Genomic DNA, 15808 nt, shown 5'->3' on the forward strand with positions numbered 1-15808 from the left:
ACCCAGTGACTTCACACAGTAATAAGATACATCAGAGATACACAATCCACCTGGGACCAACGGTCCAGGCTCAATACACCATCAAAACACTCTCTAGGGACAAAAAAATGTAGCCTTTACAATAATTACAGATACAGTTTGAAAAATAAGATAAATCTGATGACATCACTGACCGGAGGTCCTTGGTCCAGTACAGGGTCAAACAAGTCATCAACGTAGGCATCCATCTGTCGACCTCGACCTGCAAATAAGGTGGACAGTTGAAAATGCCACGGTCAGTTTATTTCATTTACCATGTAAATGTTGTTTTTACAGATTGTTGCACTGCCCAAAGTGGCAAAAAAAATTATTTTCTTGCAGGTTAAAAAACTTTTCATGACAATTGGACAATTACGCCCATTTATCAGTTACCTCTGGTAGTCAACTTCCAACAACCTGCATAGCTGTCTACCACACCTACACTTTTAGGACCCGTTCGAATTGCTTAACATGAGGTATAGAACAAGGTTTCGTCTACGAGACTTGGCCTCAGGATCAGATAAGGACCCAGTTAAAAACCCTTGTCACGTGTGTTGATATTTAGTGTAGTGGTGCATATTGCCAAACAAATGAGCAATTAATCAAATTACCACAAACTAGACTCAGTGTAAGCCTGTGGCCCTTTGGGTCACTCTGAGGGTCTAGGACCTCTGGGAGCAGTTGTCTGCTTTGCCCAGTTGGTAATCAAGCCTTGAGTTGGGACATGGCAAAGTCACTTGATTACATCTGTGCCCGAGTTCAAACATTCTCAGTTACATGACCTTGAAAAGCCAGCCAGTGTGAGCACAGTCACTTGGAACACAATTGAGTGAAAGTAAATCCGGAGTAACTGATAGACTGAGACAACAGCTGTAGAATGATTGAAGTGAGAGTTCTGCTGTTAAGATAAGTGTTAGATAAGTGGGGCAGCTGTGGCGTAGTGGAGGGCAAGGTAGTTCTCCAATCAGAGGGTCGGTGGTTCGATACCCGGCTTCAGCAGTCGATGTGTCCTTGGGCAAGACACTTAACCCCAAGTTGCTCCCGAAGGCTTGCCATCGGTGTGGACTGGATGTTGCATGAATGTTAGTTAGAGTCTGATGGTGGCACCTTGCATGGTAGCCTGTCATCAGTGTGTGAATGGTTGAATGATATGTAATATACTACTGACTGTAAGTCGCTTTGGATAAAAGCGTCTGCTAAATGACTGTAATGTAATGTGTTTTAGTTTGGTAGATCAGAGGGCGTTTGTGGGAAGAGATTGGCGGAAAGGTCTGATTCATCATTTGCCATTGATGAAAACACCTGAGAGATGCTAGGAGAGCAACGGAGCCTATGGTGTTCTGTAGGATTCAATCAAACAGCATTCTTAACATCCTCTGCGCTTCTCCCTGTACACCAACAGCTGCCCCTCCAGTCACCAGTCCATCAAGCTCCTGAAGCTCACGGTTGACACCACCCTTATTGGAAGTCATCTCTGGTAGGGATGAGTCCACCTACAGGTGGGAGATTGACCATCTGGTGACCTGGAGCGAGTTAAATAACTTGGAGCTCAACGTGCTAAAGGCAGTGGATTTCTTGAAGAACCCAATCACCATGTGTGACTCCCTGGTCAACCGCAGTGGAGTCCTTCCGCTTTCTGGGCTCCATCAACACTCAGGACCTCAAGTGGGAGCTTAACGTATGCTCCACCACCAAGAAGGCTCAGCAGAGAACGTACTTCATGCAACAGCTGAAGAAGTTAAAACTGCCAAAGACAATGTAGGTGTACTTCTGCACTGCCAACATCGCATCTATCCTCACCTCCTCCATCACCGTCTGGTACGCCGCAGCTGATTCCAAGGACAAGGGCAGACTGCAGAGTATCATTTGCTCTGCTGGGAGGGTCGCAATGTGCCATACCTCCATAACTTGTTTGCCTCCAGGACCTTGAGGGCGGGCAAGAAAGATTGTGGCCGACCCCTCTCACCCTGAACTGTTTGAGTCCCTTCCCTCTGGATGGAGGCTGAGGTCCATCAGGACCAAAACCTCATCCCACAAAAACAGTTTCTTCCAGTCTGCAGTCGAGCGCATCATCAAGGCCCCGAGACCCCTACTGACTAGGACTCTTACATCCGCAGGACAATTGAATATGTTTACACATCCCTGCACAACTCTTCACTTTAAATAGACACTTAACACTTGAATTACAGACCTATTTTAACATATTCTTATATTGTTTGTTTATCATATTCTATTGTACATTTTCACATCTTTATTTTTTTATTTCTTATACTATTGCACTGTGTTTATTGTCATGCACCAAGGCAAATTCCTTGTATGTGCAAACATCCTGCCAATCAACCGTTTCTGATTCTGAACGTGGCCAGAGTTCTGGCTCGACTTTTTTCAACATGGCAGCCGGGTCACAAACATTCTCATATTACAGCTAAAGTGTACATTGAAACATGTTTTTGAAACAATTTGAGGTGAGAAATAGGCCATGCAGTAACAGAATATTGATTTATATTTGATCAGCGCTGCCTAGTTGGACAGTTTGAGCTGAGCTTCATGAGCATTGCTATGGGCGGACCCTATTTGCCTAAAGTTGAAGTCAGGTTGTGATTATGCAAATTTTGATACGGCATTCACATCATTCTCACAAGAGAGCTGCATTGTGTGATTTTCACTTAATGGCCCGTTAACACCAAGCAATGGCACGATGAGTCACCTCTTTTTTTCCCTCATGGCTGGGTTGCACAGCTCTGGATCGGCGAGTTACGCGATTGGCCAACGCAGTGTTACTTCGGGTTGTATTTCTCCAAAAGTAGATTTCAGATTAAAATTTTCGTCTCAACCCAAATATGAAAAAGCTGAGAACTTTGGCAAATCAAACCCTTTAGATGAGCTATAATCCTCTATTTATCTGTACTGCTCATCGCTGACTCACTCAAACATGAGTTTCACATAATAAAAATGTAGGCTAAATGATCACGATAAACCGTGTATAACAAAGAAAACAGTAGATTGTTACCTCAAGAAAAGTTTCTTGTAATAACGTGATACGTTTGTGTGTTGTAATCACATGAAAATAGCATATTATTATGAAAAACGTTTGGTGTTATAACAATATAAACAGTTCAGTATCAAGATATGTATCAGACGAGGATATGGCAGTATTCTTCGTGTTTTTTTATTTTTATTTCTGTAAATCATTTGATATGTGGGGTTTCTTGAATTAAAGGGAGATTTCAAAATAAAGTTCCTAGGAAAATCGTACAATCCAGGTCGAGACTGAAGGCCTTGGATTGTGTGAAAGAAAACTACAAGTGAGAAATGAAAGCCATAGAGGTGAATGATGGTTGGGTGTGTTGGTTCTCCTAACATATTACACCATTGGTAACAAGTCCTATAAAAGATCTCATCCATTTCCTTTAACTAGCATTCTTATCATGCATTAATCATGTCACTTATGCGCGCACACACACTCACACACACACACACACACACACACACACACACACACACACACACACACACACACACACACACACACACACACACACACACACACACCCTTAGCCACGCTCTGGTCTTGGACTTCAACCTCTGTTAGTGAAATTTGAAACAGCACTGCATCTCTCCTTCCGGCCATCCTCATACTCTGTTTGATGATCCAATAATAATTTTACCAGAAGCATGCTGACACCTTAACATTTCACATCTACCTTCCTGTGGATAATCTCTTCCCCAACGGCTTCCCTCAAAAGGAGGCAGCCCAGGAGCTTGCATGGGTGGCGCTGGTGGAATGAACTCATCCAGATCTGTAGCCGGCCTCCTGCAAGGAAAGAGGGGCACACAGATGCTGTTTGTGTTGGCAAATTCTTTCAAACAAAACCCAGATTTGGCCCCAAAGACTACGTCTAATGGTTCAGCGCTCTACCTTTCTCCCTGGCTGCTGAACAGGTAGTCAGAGTTCGTAGAGGAAGGAGTTCCTGGCGGTGGCAGCACTTCAGCTTCGGCTCCAGCCAGAAGATCCATGACAAAGTCAGAGCCAGCCAGATCTGACCAGCCGTCATCGGTCAGAAGAGACACCGACCAGCCCTGCACCGCCTCCGACACACCTCTATGACACACCAACGTACAGGAGAGGGATGAAAACTACCATAGCATCTCCCCAAGTAAATAGAATTGAAAAACTGCATGTTTGGAAGTACCTGAAATGAAGGAGCCATGAGGCCAGTTGCTCTCCTGTGGTCCATGACTCCACCTCAGTTGTCAGCTTCTCATCTGATACAAAAAATAAATAACCAAAGGCTTGTTCTCGGTTTGTAACAGCAGATCGTTTACACGTTGCCAACGACAAAGTGTGTCCAGATTCTAAAGAGTCAGCCAGTCTCACCGTTAAAAGTGTGCACGTCCAGCAGCATGGTGCCCTTCCTCTGGTTGGTGGTCCACTCCAGCTGGGTGGGGGGGTAGATGCGGGCAGCGGGAGCAGGGAGCTGCAGTGATGTCAGCATTTTGTGTTGGCACAGCGAGCGGTACTCCCCTGGGCCCTGGTCCGACACATACCTGCAAAGGGATCACCATAGACTGAGTGATGTGCAGAAGTCTTTTTAAAGTGTTTTTTCAGAAAGGGTATCCAAAAATAGTTTTGTGACAGTATATGGTTTCTCAAAAACCAAGTGCAAGCGCATCAAGGGCACTTAGAGACCGCTTACGAAAGGTGGTCTCCAACTGTTTCCAAGCGAAACTCTTGTGCTTTCTAGTTTTTCTAGAAACACAGAAACATAATTCCGAACATAAAATATGTAATCACCAAAAAACGTGCTGATGATTCCCAATGCATATCTTGAAAATCAAAGAATATGTTCACAAACCCCCCTCTTCAATACGGTATGACTTTGCACCATTCAGATTGATCTTAGCCTGGTAGACTAATAAGAAGGCTAACCAAAGCGTAGCACCTACTTGAGTAGGGGTTTGTCCAGTGTCGGTGAGGGGGTGAAGGCACTGAGGCAGCAGCTGAGCAGCAGCCAGCCCCTCAGACTGTCCTGCTGCTCCTGAGGGCCCCATGTGTGGTAAGCCAGCTGGGCGAGGATCTCATCTCTCAAGGCTGGCCGGCTCTGACCCCTCTCCACTATGTAATTACCTAACATCTGCTCCTGCCAGCCGCTGAGGTCGGACTCACCCGTAAACCGCAAGATCTGAGGAAAACAAAGAGTCGAAAATCATAAATGAAACAAATGAAAATAAGACTAATCTAATAGAGTCTAATCGAATCACTCCCATTTACCAGTTTGTAAATCTCCAGGGCAGTTCTGGCATCTTCAGGCTCCAGAGGGGTGAGGGATCTCTGGAGGGAGTATCCCTGAGGCTGGCACCATGTATCCTGTAGGAAGAAACAACATGTGGAAACTCAGACAGGAAATACAATCTGCCTCTTCCAACCGCTCAGGTGTGAGACTGTTGGATGTCTTTGTATGAGCATTAGAAAGAATAATAAGCTTTTTAAAGTAAATTTAATCTAGGATTGAGTCTGATATTCAAGTGCTGATCAAGCAGGAATATGTTGGAATAGAATGCTTCATTGACTTTCCAATATTAGCAACATAAATAATAACAAAGTCTGCTTTAAGTTTGTCAGATCATTGGCTAACAAATGCCACAATTTAAGAAAGCAATAATGCGCCACATTACCTACCTTAAAAAAACCTTTCAGACATCAAAACTCAATAATTATTTCAATTATACAGACACTAGATTTATACAATTTAAACAAATGGGGAAATTAGCAACTAGCTAGTGAACATAGAGCATTTAGCATCTTAAGAGCCACATTTCTTCTCAACAGTTGGTGGAGATCAAACCAGAGAGAATGAATATTGAAATTACATTCATCAGATTGACACAGTGTCATTGTTGTGTTTAAAGCTTTTAGTGCTGCCCTTAAAGGGACATATCATGCTCATTTGTAGGTTCATACTTGCATTATTTGTTTCTACTAGAACATGTTTACTAGTTCAATTGATGCAGGTTTAAAAAGCAGCTACATGATAATTTACAGGAAAACCTTTCAACCCGCCTCTTTTGCAGTTATTTCCTTTGCTTTCTTTTGTTTTTATGAGAAATACAATTTTTCAGGAGATAATAAAATGCATGGTTTCATTTATGAAATGCTACCTGACTACTTTTATACAACTCCGTGTGTTGACTTCAGACCAACAGGCCACAACAAATATCTAAATATGTACCTGGATTGTTCAAATGGAAGTGTATTTGCAGTGTGATGGAAACCATCTGAAGTGTGAGGTGAAGCAGGGATTTACATTGTAATAAATAAACCAGGACTGGATTATGAATATGTGCATGTGTGTGCCCCGACCTTGCTCACCTTTAATATGGAATTGGCATAGCGAGAGAATGGGTATCTGTCTATATCCAGAGGCAGGGCGAGCTTGTGCCCTGCCTTCACCTGCGGAGGTGCGACCTCTGTGACTCCTGAATCGTGCCGATGCCCTAGTGGACGGAGATGGAAGAGCAATCACAAACTTACAAATACACACTGTGGCAGCAGAGCGGCACATGCTGCAAGCTGTAGTGTTATGTGAAGCTGACCTGCTGCGCTGCGAAGTCTGGCTGACAGCTCAGCAGGGATCTCCAACATCCCCACATCCTAAGGGAAAGAAAAAGAAAATGTGAAGAAAACATTGCAGTATGGCTACCATGGGAGAAACCAGACGGTTGGCCCTTTTTGAGGCTGATATCTATATTTTCTGTGAAATGTTACAGCTGGATCGCTATGATTTTATTCCCTTACCATTCCTGGAGAGACAGACTTAGTCTTTGTCACTGCCTTCACTTTGTTGTTCTCATGAAATTCCTGAAATTGACACACAAACGCAGTCAGTTAGTCAGTCACACTGCGAACAGCATGATTTCATCTAATAATCTTAGTCATATTCATACTTGATTAAGCGTCCTTCAACCGAGGCTTATTGCTGAATCAGTGTGTAATCCTCTTGTTATTCAGGCACACTCAACACTCCCTCACCTCTGCCAGAGGAGCGGGCTCAATCAGACCTATTCTTAGATACACGTCCTGTTATATACTCCTGGAACACCCACAGTCCGGTGGCCCCGCCTCATTAAACATGACACGCAGTTCCAAGAGTCCAGATAGTTTTTTATCAGGAAGTTTTACAGCCGACAGAGAGGAGACGCCTCAATGCGGGAGGGGCAGCGTCACTCAGTTATGATTATGATTAAAACCATCCTGTGCATCGTTGACTGTCGATTTGTACATTCGTGTTCCGCATACAGCTGTTTATTCTGACGTTGATCTTACTGGATGCAGGTCTCACACAAATGTCTAAGCTGTTAACAAATGTGAAGATTGGAGTTCAGATACAAAATGGGTGTGCGCTCGTTTTCATGCAGCAATTGTTTTTCACAAAGGCCTCGCTTCAATAATCGCGCTTAAATCAACTCAAATAACTCTAGAGAATGGGTCTCAGCCCAACCCTGTTCTACCCTCCACGTGGGAGGATTACAACGGCCGACCATCCCAAACCAAACAAGTGTGTCACAAATCATAACTGATCCAAACACACCTACAACCTTATAGTTTATTATTTGTCCTCCAAGGAGGAAATTATTGACAGTTTAAAAAGTCTAACGACAAAAAAAAGACTCATATATGCAAATATATATTCTGTGTTTCCCTCTGCCACTAGAGATGATATGGATCTGTGAAGAGGACCCACTAGCTATGTAGATAAAAAGGGCTCATTCTAAGCTAATGAAAACATAATATTCTCAGTTTCAGGTTATTATGCCCTGATGAAAACATAAATATTATATTCGATTACTGCCAATCGATCCCCTCAAATGCTACACACTGGCCCTTTAATTACCAGATTTCAGTACATTTTCACCAACAGACCATCCCCTTTTCATCAGATTGCAATGACATTTTTGTACAGACATTCATGGGCCCCAGAAGATTAATTCTTTGACTTTGGGGATACCGTGATTTATAATCTGAAAGTGTTGCACAAAAAGTTTGGGGACTCATAAAATAATTTTTTTTAAATAATGGTCAAAATCAAAGCAGCAGGGCACACAAATCGTGACTTTTAGTCCCTAAACCCCAAAACCCTGGACTACATTTCCCATAATGCAACTGCCTCTTACGTCTGACCCTCTCTGGCTGATAAAAGACAACATCTTTCAAACTCCACATGCACAATTAATAACATAGGATATCTGATAGAATATTGTACTCTCCAAACCTAAGATAAGATAGTGCTGATATCGGCACTATGACATCATCATGAGATCCATCTAAAGTCAAGTAAATATATAGTAATTACCATACAATGATATAATTAGTTTAGTTACTAGTCATTTTCATTTTATACAACTCAAGTACAGAAATGAAAACAATACAAAAATATAAAAAGTCATTACTTTTGAAGCAGTGACAAACCAAAGCAAGTCAGGTGTAGGATAAAGCTACACTGGCAATAATTATGGTGTGAGTTAACAAATAATATGTTGGGTAATCAGCTCTGGTTACAATTCTTAAAGCTCTCTAGAAATCGGATTTGTGATTGTTTTGTGTGCATTTCCCCAAACCTCCACACTTAATGTAATGTATGGAACTATAAAAAGAATGGTACAATATTTTTTATGAATTTAAATTGAGGATGATAATTTTGTTTTATGCAGTCGCAATGGTCTGTAAGGGTTAGCTTACAGACCATTGCGACTGTATTAAACATTATGCATTATCTATAATGTTTTTTAACTGGATTATTGACTTTTGGCTTTCAAAATATTATACATTTTGTTTTATTTAAATTGTATGACGACTTGTTAATATAAAATCATAATTTTTCAAGTTTTTCAATTCTGAATTCACACTGTATTCAGAAGCTGTTCAACAATCTTTACCAGAACTAAATACATTTCCATCGTCTGCAAACAAAACACACCAACGCATTTTGGACACGTTGCGAAAAATAATTATTGTACAATATAGGAAGCTTCCTCAGAAATAACAGCTGCATATCAGTTCTTAACTAGGGAAGTTATTAATGATATAAAGTGTTACCTATAGGACTCTAGGGTTAACAATGAAAATACGAGCAGACATTAATAGACCTCGGGTGAAATTTGACAAAATGTCAACTCTGGTCACGGACAAGAAGTGAACATTAATCAGTTCTACTACAAATATGTAATTAGTCAGAACTGTATAATTTATATAATATCAGAGTAAAAGTACGCTGATGTCATTTTTAGTCCAAAAATCCATCTGTTTTTCATTCTAAGACACGGCTCAGCTGACACAGGCAGGCTGACAGCTCCACTGTTCATAGTCCACACCTCATAAAACAATAACACCAAATCGAATGGCACTGTGGTAAAACTGAAGTTAAAGGACCAACACAAAACTATCGCTTTAGATTAACTGCTGTGGCAAGAGGAGAAAAAGAGATGAAACACAGGGCGCAAAAGATGAATATAGGTGTCTCTGGACTGTTTTAAAACCCAATACAGACTATTACGATCCATGTGTTCCTCAAGGTGTGAACTCTTTCTCAAGGAAAATGAACTCAAGGAAAATGAACTAAATGGCTGATGACTTTTTTTGCAGCTGATCTGATGCCGTGGGTAAAAAGAGAGGCGGCCTACCTGTTAGAGCCGTGGAGCTGGTAGTCTGACAGAAAGGTTTCAGAAGACGGAAGGAGAGATGCAGTGCTGTTTCAAATTTCACTAACAGAGGTTGAAGTCCAAGACCAGAGCGTGGCTAAGGGTGTGTGTGTGTGTGTGTGTGTGTGTGAGTGTGTGTGCGCGCATAAGTGACATGATTAATGCATGATAAGAATGCTAGTTAAAGGAAATGGATGAGATCTTTTATAGGACTTGTTACCAATGGTGTAATATGTTAGGAGAACCAACACACCCAATCATCATTCACCTCTATGGCTTTCATTTCTCACTTGTAGTTTTCTTTCACACAATCCAAGGCCTTCAGTCTCGACCTGGATTGTACGATTTTCCTAGGAACTTTATTTTGAAATCTCCCTTTAATTCAAGAAACCCCACATATCAAATGATTTACAGAAATAAAAATAAAAAAACACGAAGAATACTGCCATATCCTCGTCTGATACATATCTTGATACTGAACTGTTTATATTGTTATAACACCAAACGTTTTTCATAATAATATGCTATTTTCATGTGATTACAACACACAAATGTATCACGTTATTACAAGAAACTTTTCTTGAGGTAACAATCTACTGTTTTCTTTGTTATACACGGTTTATCGTGATCATTTAGCCTACATTTTTATTATGTGAAACTCATGTTTGAGTGAGTCAGCGATGAGCAGTACAGATAAATAGAGGATTATAGCTCATCTAAAGGGTTTGATTTGCCAAAGTTCTCAGCTTTTTCATATTTGGGTTGAGACGAAAATTTTAATCTGAAATCTACTTTTGGAGAAATACAACCCGAAGTAACACTGCGTTGGCCAATCACGTAACTCGCCGATCCAGAGCTGTGCAACCCAGCCATGAGGGAAAAAAAGAGGTGACTCATCGTGCCATCGCTTGGTGTTAACGGGCCATTAAGTGAAAATCACACAATGCAGCTCTCTTGTGAGAATGATGTGAATGCCGTATCAAAATTTGCATAATCACAACCTGACTTCAACTTTAGGCAAATAGGGTCCACCCATAGCAATGCTCATGAAGCTCAGCTCAAACTGTCCAACTAGGCAGCGCTGATCAAATATAAATCAATATTCTGTTACTGCATGGCCTATTTCTCACCTCAAATTGTTTCAAAAACATGTTTCAATGTACACTTTAGCTGTAATATGAGAATGTTTGTGACCCGGCTGCCATGTTGAAAAAAGTCGAGCCAGAACCAAGCCCAACCGTTTGGGGGTTTTCTCAAGTCTTTCTGTTTGTTCGCCGGATTTGGTATACCTCCACAATGATAGGCTTTTGCGACACTGCATCGTGCAAATGTCTCGCTTGAGTTTAAATATTTCAACTTGCGTGAATACTCGCGTCTTTGCATTGACTTTGTATGTAGTGCAGATTTAAATGTTCACGTTTTGTGAAAACAAATAAAACTCCATTCTCATCCATTGTATTGAGTTGTTAAATTCCACTAGAGATAACAAAGACAATTTATTTTATTTTATAATTTTGATGACAAAACTAATTTTCTAATAAAAAACATTCTGTAAAATAAGTTAAAGACTACCAATAAATGGACATTGTTCATACAGACCACTGAAACAACAATACACTGCACTATAGGTAGAGAAGTAATTTAAGAGGAAATGGAAAAAGTAGATAAACTTTGCCCCCAAACATGGACGTCAGAGCGTTATCACAGGGAGATTCCTATTACGACTTATGTTGGAGTGTTAAGCTGCTGGTATTGTGTAAGAGGCTTTCAGAGCAAAGATTTATAGCACAATAAATTCAGAAAACATAAGGTTGCCAAGACACCCAGTGAAGAACAGGCAGTGTGGATATCTCTCTCTCTCTCTCTCTCCCCCCCCCCCTCTCTCTAATACCTACCTTCCTCCAATGGCGCCTCTTGATGGTGTCCCTGGTTATCATCATCACCGCCCAGAACTGGGTGAAGGACTGCCTCAGACGCTTGTAGTACTTCCTGGAAAAAGAGAGAGGGGGCAGCAACACTCAGCTCATCACTCTCTGACCTCATTTCAGATGGCAGGGGAAATGTTAACTCCCTTTCCTTATGTGAGTTAACTGGGTAAGGCAACAGAGGAGACTCTCCGTCTCTCTTTGAAGTGAGTTGAAGTGAGTGAATGTGGTAGCATCCCGTGGTAATGTAGTACAATCACTCAGGTGTTGTACTTCAGAACAGTTTTGAGGTGTGGTGCTTTATTTGAGTTATCATTCCTTTAGACTCTCTACTTTTGCTTTGCAATATATATCTTAGTAATTATAGCCTTTTCCCTATATTTTAACATCCACATTAACACAACTACAAAACGAGCCTTAAAATGACTTACTTAGGACAGGTCCATTATTATTATTATTTTTTTAGGTTTTATATCATTCAAATACAAATATTAAAATATTGGTCAAAGAACGGATGTTTTGGTGTCAACATATACCCTTATCCATAGTCAGTGTGAGAATCGCCACGGAGCTAAGAAATATGGATGCCACGTTAGTTCAGATCCTAAAGTCATACTGGAGCACTTATGGCTTATAACAGAATACACTCAACATCTGTAAAGGCTCAGTGGACCTGCGGAGATGATCACCGTCCACCGTCGACCACCTAGCCAGACCTCCAGGACCAAACGCCACCGAACGAGAGGGAGCAGAGTTGCGATGGAATCTAAGCTAACCCAACTAGGACTTGAGGCTACTCCACTACCCAGCATACTGCTGGCATTCTGAGGTTCGGTGCCAGGAAAATAAGATGGATCAAATAAGACTTGAGGGGAACCCAGCAGGGGGGGTCGGTGAATGTTGAGCCAAAATCCACACAGAGACCTGGCCCCATCGTTCTTCCCAGATCAAGCAGCATTTGACGGGCGGACAGCAGGACAGAGAGCAGTACTATATCAAGACGAGAGGAGGTGGACTCTGGGTTTACATCATGATGCTTGGTGCTGAAACACAGTCAAAGTTGATGGACAATGTTTTCCATAATGTTGAGTTTTTATCGTGAAGATGTCGGCCATATTAGCTTCCCAGAGAATTGTTTTGTTGCTGCTGTTTACATTCCTTATGATGCAAATTCAGAAAATGCACTACAGGACGGTACTAGTGTTTTTGTTTGTAACCTACATCACTGCTTCCTGGTAACAGCTGAGTGGGCATTCTCATTTGAAAACAAAATGTGAAAAGAATGCAGAAGGAGTTGACATTTCAAGAATGTGGATCCCATAAGTCGAGGGCTGGACTGACCTGTTAGCTGGCTTCCTGTGTGTCAAAGAATTGATTTTGAAATACTTCTGTTGGAATTAAGGAGGGCCAATAATACATTAATGATCTGCTGCGATCTCAGCCATCCAGACCTTTAAGATGATCTTGGACAGGTCTGCTTATTGTCCCCAGAGTCCACACTAAACATGGAGAGGGGCAGCATTCAGTTTCTTTGCACCACATATCTGGGCACATTTCACCATATTAGCAACATGCAAGCAGCAATTTTGGCAGGTTTTCTGCAATTAGCAGGCCACAGCCACGTGACGCTGACACCATTTGTGATCTGCAAATGGCTTTGTGAAGCGGTGATGTGTGCTCTGCTGCACCTGTTACCACACCCAGGAGTGATGTCACAGTGTACCAACACTTGCTTCTTTCTTTTTCTCCGTACTTTCTTTTTTTATTTTTCCACTCTTCTCTTCCTGTCTTTCTCTTCTTGTTTGATTAATTATATTATTCTGTCATTCATTTTTACCTTTCTCCTTCTCCCTTTCCTTTTCATATGTCCCTCTTTTCTAATTTATTTAATCAAATTCTTTTCTGACTTTCTTTCTTGCAACTAAAACTAAAAATCCCTGATTGGGAATACATATACATATTTTTTTCAGAAGGAAAGCGATGATTTCAGGACTTGTCGAACTGTATTTCCTGTATTTTATTATGTAGTTTCGCCATTAAGGGTTAAAGATTAAAAAAATAACAACACTTTAAATTGGATACTCCTCTCCTCTCCTCCCTCTACCTGGCCTGATGTCCTCGTATGTGGCTCTGGATGACGATGGCTTTCTGTTTGAAGAACCTGAAATTCCTCCTGCAGAGGAAGCCTCTGATGTTCCTCTGGATGGTGATGGCCGCCCAGGTCTGGGTGCTGTTCCACTTCTCCTCTAGCAGCTGGTACAGAGGCTCCTTGAGGAACAGCTAACGCAGATGTACACATATATTTAAGCATGTTGATATGTAAAAACTTGTAATCGGTGTCAGGAGTGGGCAATTTGGCACCTTGGTGAGTCCCAGCTGGTACTGTCCCTCCTCTGCACCAACCATGTCCAGCAGAGCCACCGACTGCTCTCTGTCCAAAGTCTCGCTCAGCCGCTGGCTCAGAAGCACCCCGTATCTGTGGAACACAACACAGTCAGGAGCCCCATACCAAAATCAGATACTATGGGACACACACTACACTTGCAATGAACATCCAACACCATGGAGTGTGTGTGTGTGTGTGTGTGTGTGTGTGTGTGTGTGTGTGTGTGTGTGTGTGTGTGCGCGCTGCATCAGTTTGGACCCTTCTTTCTGCTAGGAATTACTTACTGTTCAACTCTTGCATGCCAAGGCAAGATAATTAATTGCAAGTGTATATATATACTATATATATATATATATATATATATATATACACACACACAGAAACACAGAAACACATATAATTGACAAACTCAACCTAGCGCTCACTACAATAGAGCACGTCTTCACATGTCAATAGGATTAAAGCTAGCAGCCAGTGGACAGCATATTGTATTTGTGTATTTGGCTAACAGGGCTGATGCAGCAAACAGAGCTTACAAGGCTATTACAGCTCACAAAGCTAACAGGGCGAATTCAGCTAACGGAGCTAACAGCTAACGGAACCAAACACACATCAGGACTGACAGTTTCGGTTCAGAGGAAGCGTACGTTAAACAGTCAACATGGAGTATTACACAGTGAGCTGCACTTAAGCTGCACAAAGCCCGCGCAGACAGCTTCAAAGATTAACATGAGAGCATCTGATACGTTTGCTGACTAGACGATGGGGCAATTGTGGTTTTTATTCCTTCAATCAAACATTATAGCACTGAACGTTGCACACACCTGGTGGAGCTCTGCACTTTTCTAGTCACCTCCGCCAAGGAGGTTCGGTTCTTGGTTAAGTTTGTTTGTTTGTTTGTCAGCAGGATAATGGAAAAAAATCTTGCCCAGTGTTAATGAAACTTGGTGGAAGGGAGTAGCGTGGGCCAAGGAATCACTCATATAATTTTGGAGAGGATCCGAAGCATATGGTCGAACAACATTTTTTTTTTACTTTTGTTAACTCTGTGAGATAAGGCCAATGACAGTCAGTATTATTTGCTGTTTTCATGTGAATGTTTACCCTTATAATATCCAAATGGGCATATGCTATAAGATATACAGTGAAAATTGATTATTTTTGGTGTCAATCAGTCCATCACTATACCAGTAGACTGAAGTGTCGTCAACTACTGAATGGATTGTCATGATTTTTTGTTTAATATGCAACTATACTTTAATGTTTCAGGGTGTACTAAATCATTTTAGGATAAGGTCAAAACTTCAGCCACGATATAAAATTTCAAGTTTGCAACAGTCTCACGATACGACAAGGCAGAGTGCGACACAAGAAAACATAGACGCAAAAAAATAATAATAAATTAGTATTAAATAATTTTTTGGGGATCAGGTCAGGTATCACTTGACTTGACAGAACATCTTTGAGCTTGCAGTCATCGATGAAAAGCAGTAAGAAAATAAAGGCACTGGTATTTCTTGATAAACATGAAAGTGCTGTGCTGATGATTGGGTGCAAGGGTGCTCTGTGTGTTTATAGCACCTCTCAATGAAGTAGGAGTACTGTATCCGTATGGGGAAACCCTCTTTCCTGATGTGGATGGTCTCCAACATCCCAGCATGCCTCAGCTGGGCCGACACGTAGTCCACGTCAAAGATCCCAGGATGCTGGCGGGTGACACGCCACAGAGAGACACAGTACATGGTCACACATTGTCGGATGACGTTGGCATCAGTATGAAGGA

General features: G+C 41.6%; 1 protein-coding gene across 1 annotated transcript in view; it reads right to left on the reverse strand.

Moving 5' to 3' along the window:
• The window catches only part of myo15b (myosin XVB), a 55026-nt gene that overhangs the window by 21207 nt on the left and 18011 nt on the right, over positions 1-15808 (reverse strand). The window contains exons 21-34 of the mRNA XM_054599446.1: positions 15607-15731; positions 14001-14115; positions 13744-13919; positions 11610-11703; positions 6815-6877; positions 6613-6670; positions 6389-6513; positions 5291-5386; positions 4966-5201; positions 4397-4566; positions 4212-4284; positions 3938-4120; positions 3723-3832; positions 1736-1847 (exon numbers count right to left, since the gene is read on the reverse strand). Coding sequence (XP_054455421.1) covers positions 1736-1847; positions 3723-3832; positions 3938-4120; positions 4212-4284; positions 4397-4566; positions 4966-5201; positions 5291-5386; positions 6389-6513; positions 6613-6670; positions 6815-6877; positions 11610-11703; positions 13744-13919; positions 14001-14115; positions 15607-15731 — 1736 coding nt within the window. The remainder of the gene's footprint in view (positions 1-1735; positions 1848-3722; positions 3833-3937; positions 4121-4211; positions 4285-4396; positions 4567-4965; positions 5202-5290; positions 5387-6388; positions 6514-6612; positions 6671-6814; positions 6878-11609; positions 11704-13743; positions 13920-14000; positions 14116-15606; positions 15732-15808) is intronic.

This window comes from Anoplopoma fimbria, chromosome 5 (assembly GCF_027596085.1).
Source record: "Anoplopoma fimbria isolate UVic2021 breed Golden Eagle Sablefish chromosome 5, Afim_UVic_2022, whole genome shotgun sequence".
Classification (NCBI taxonomy): domain Eukaryota; kingdom Metazoa; phylum Chordata; class Actinopteri; order Perciformes; family Anoplopomatidae; genus Anoplopoma; species Anoplopoma fimbria.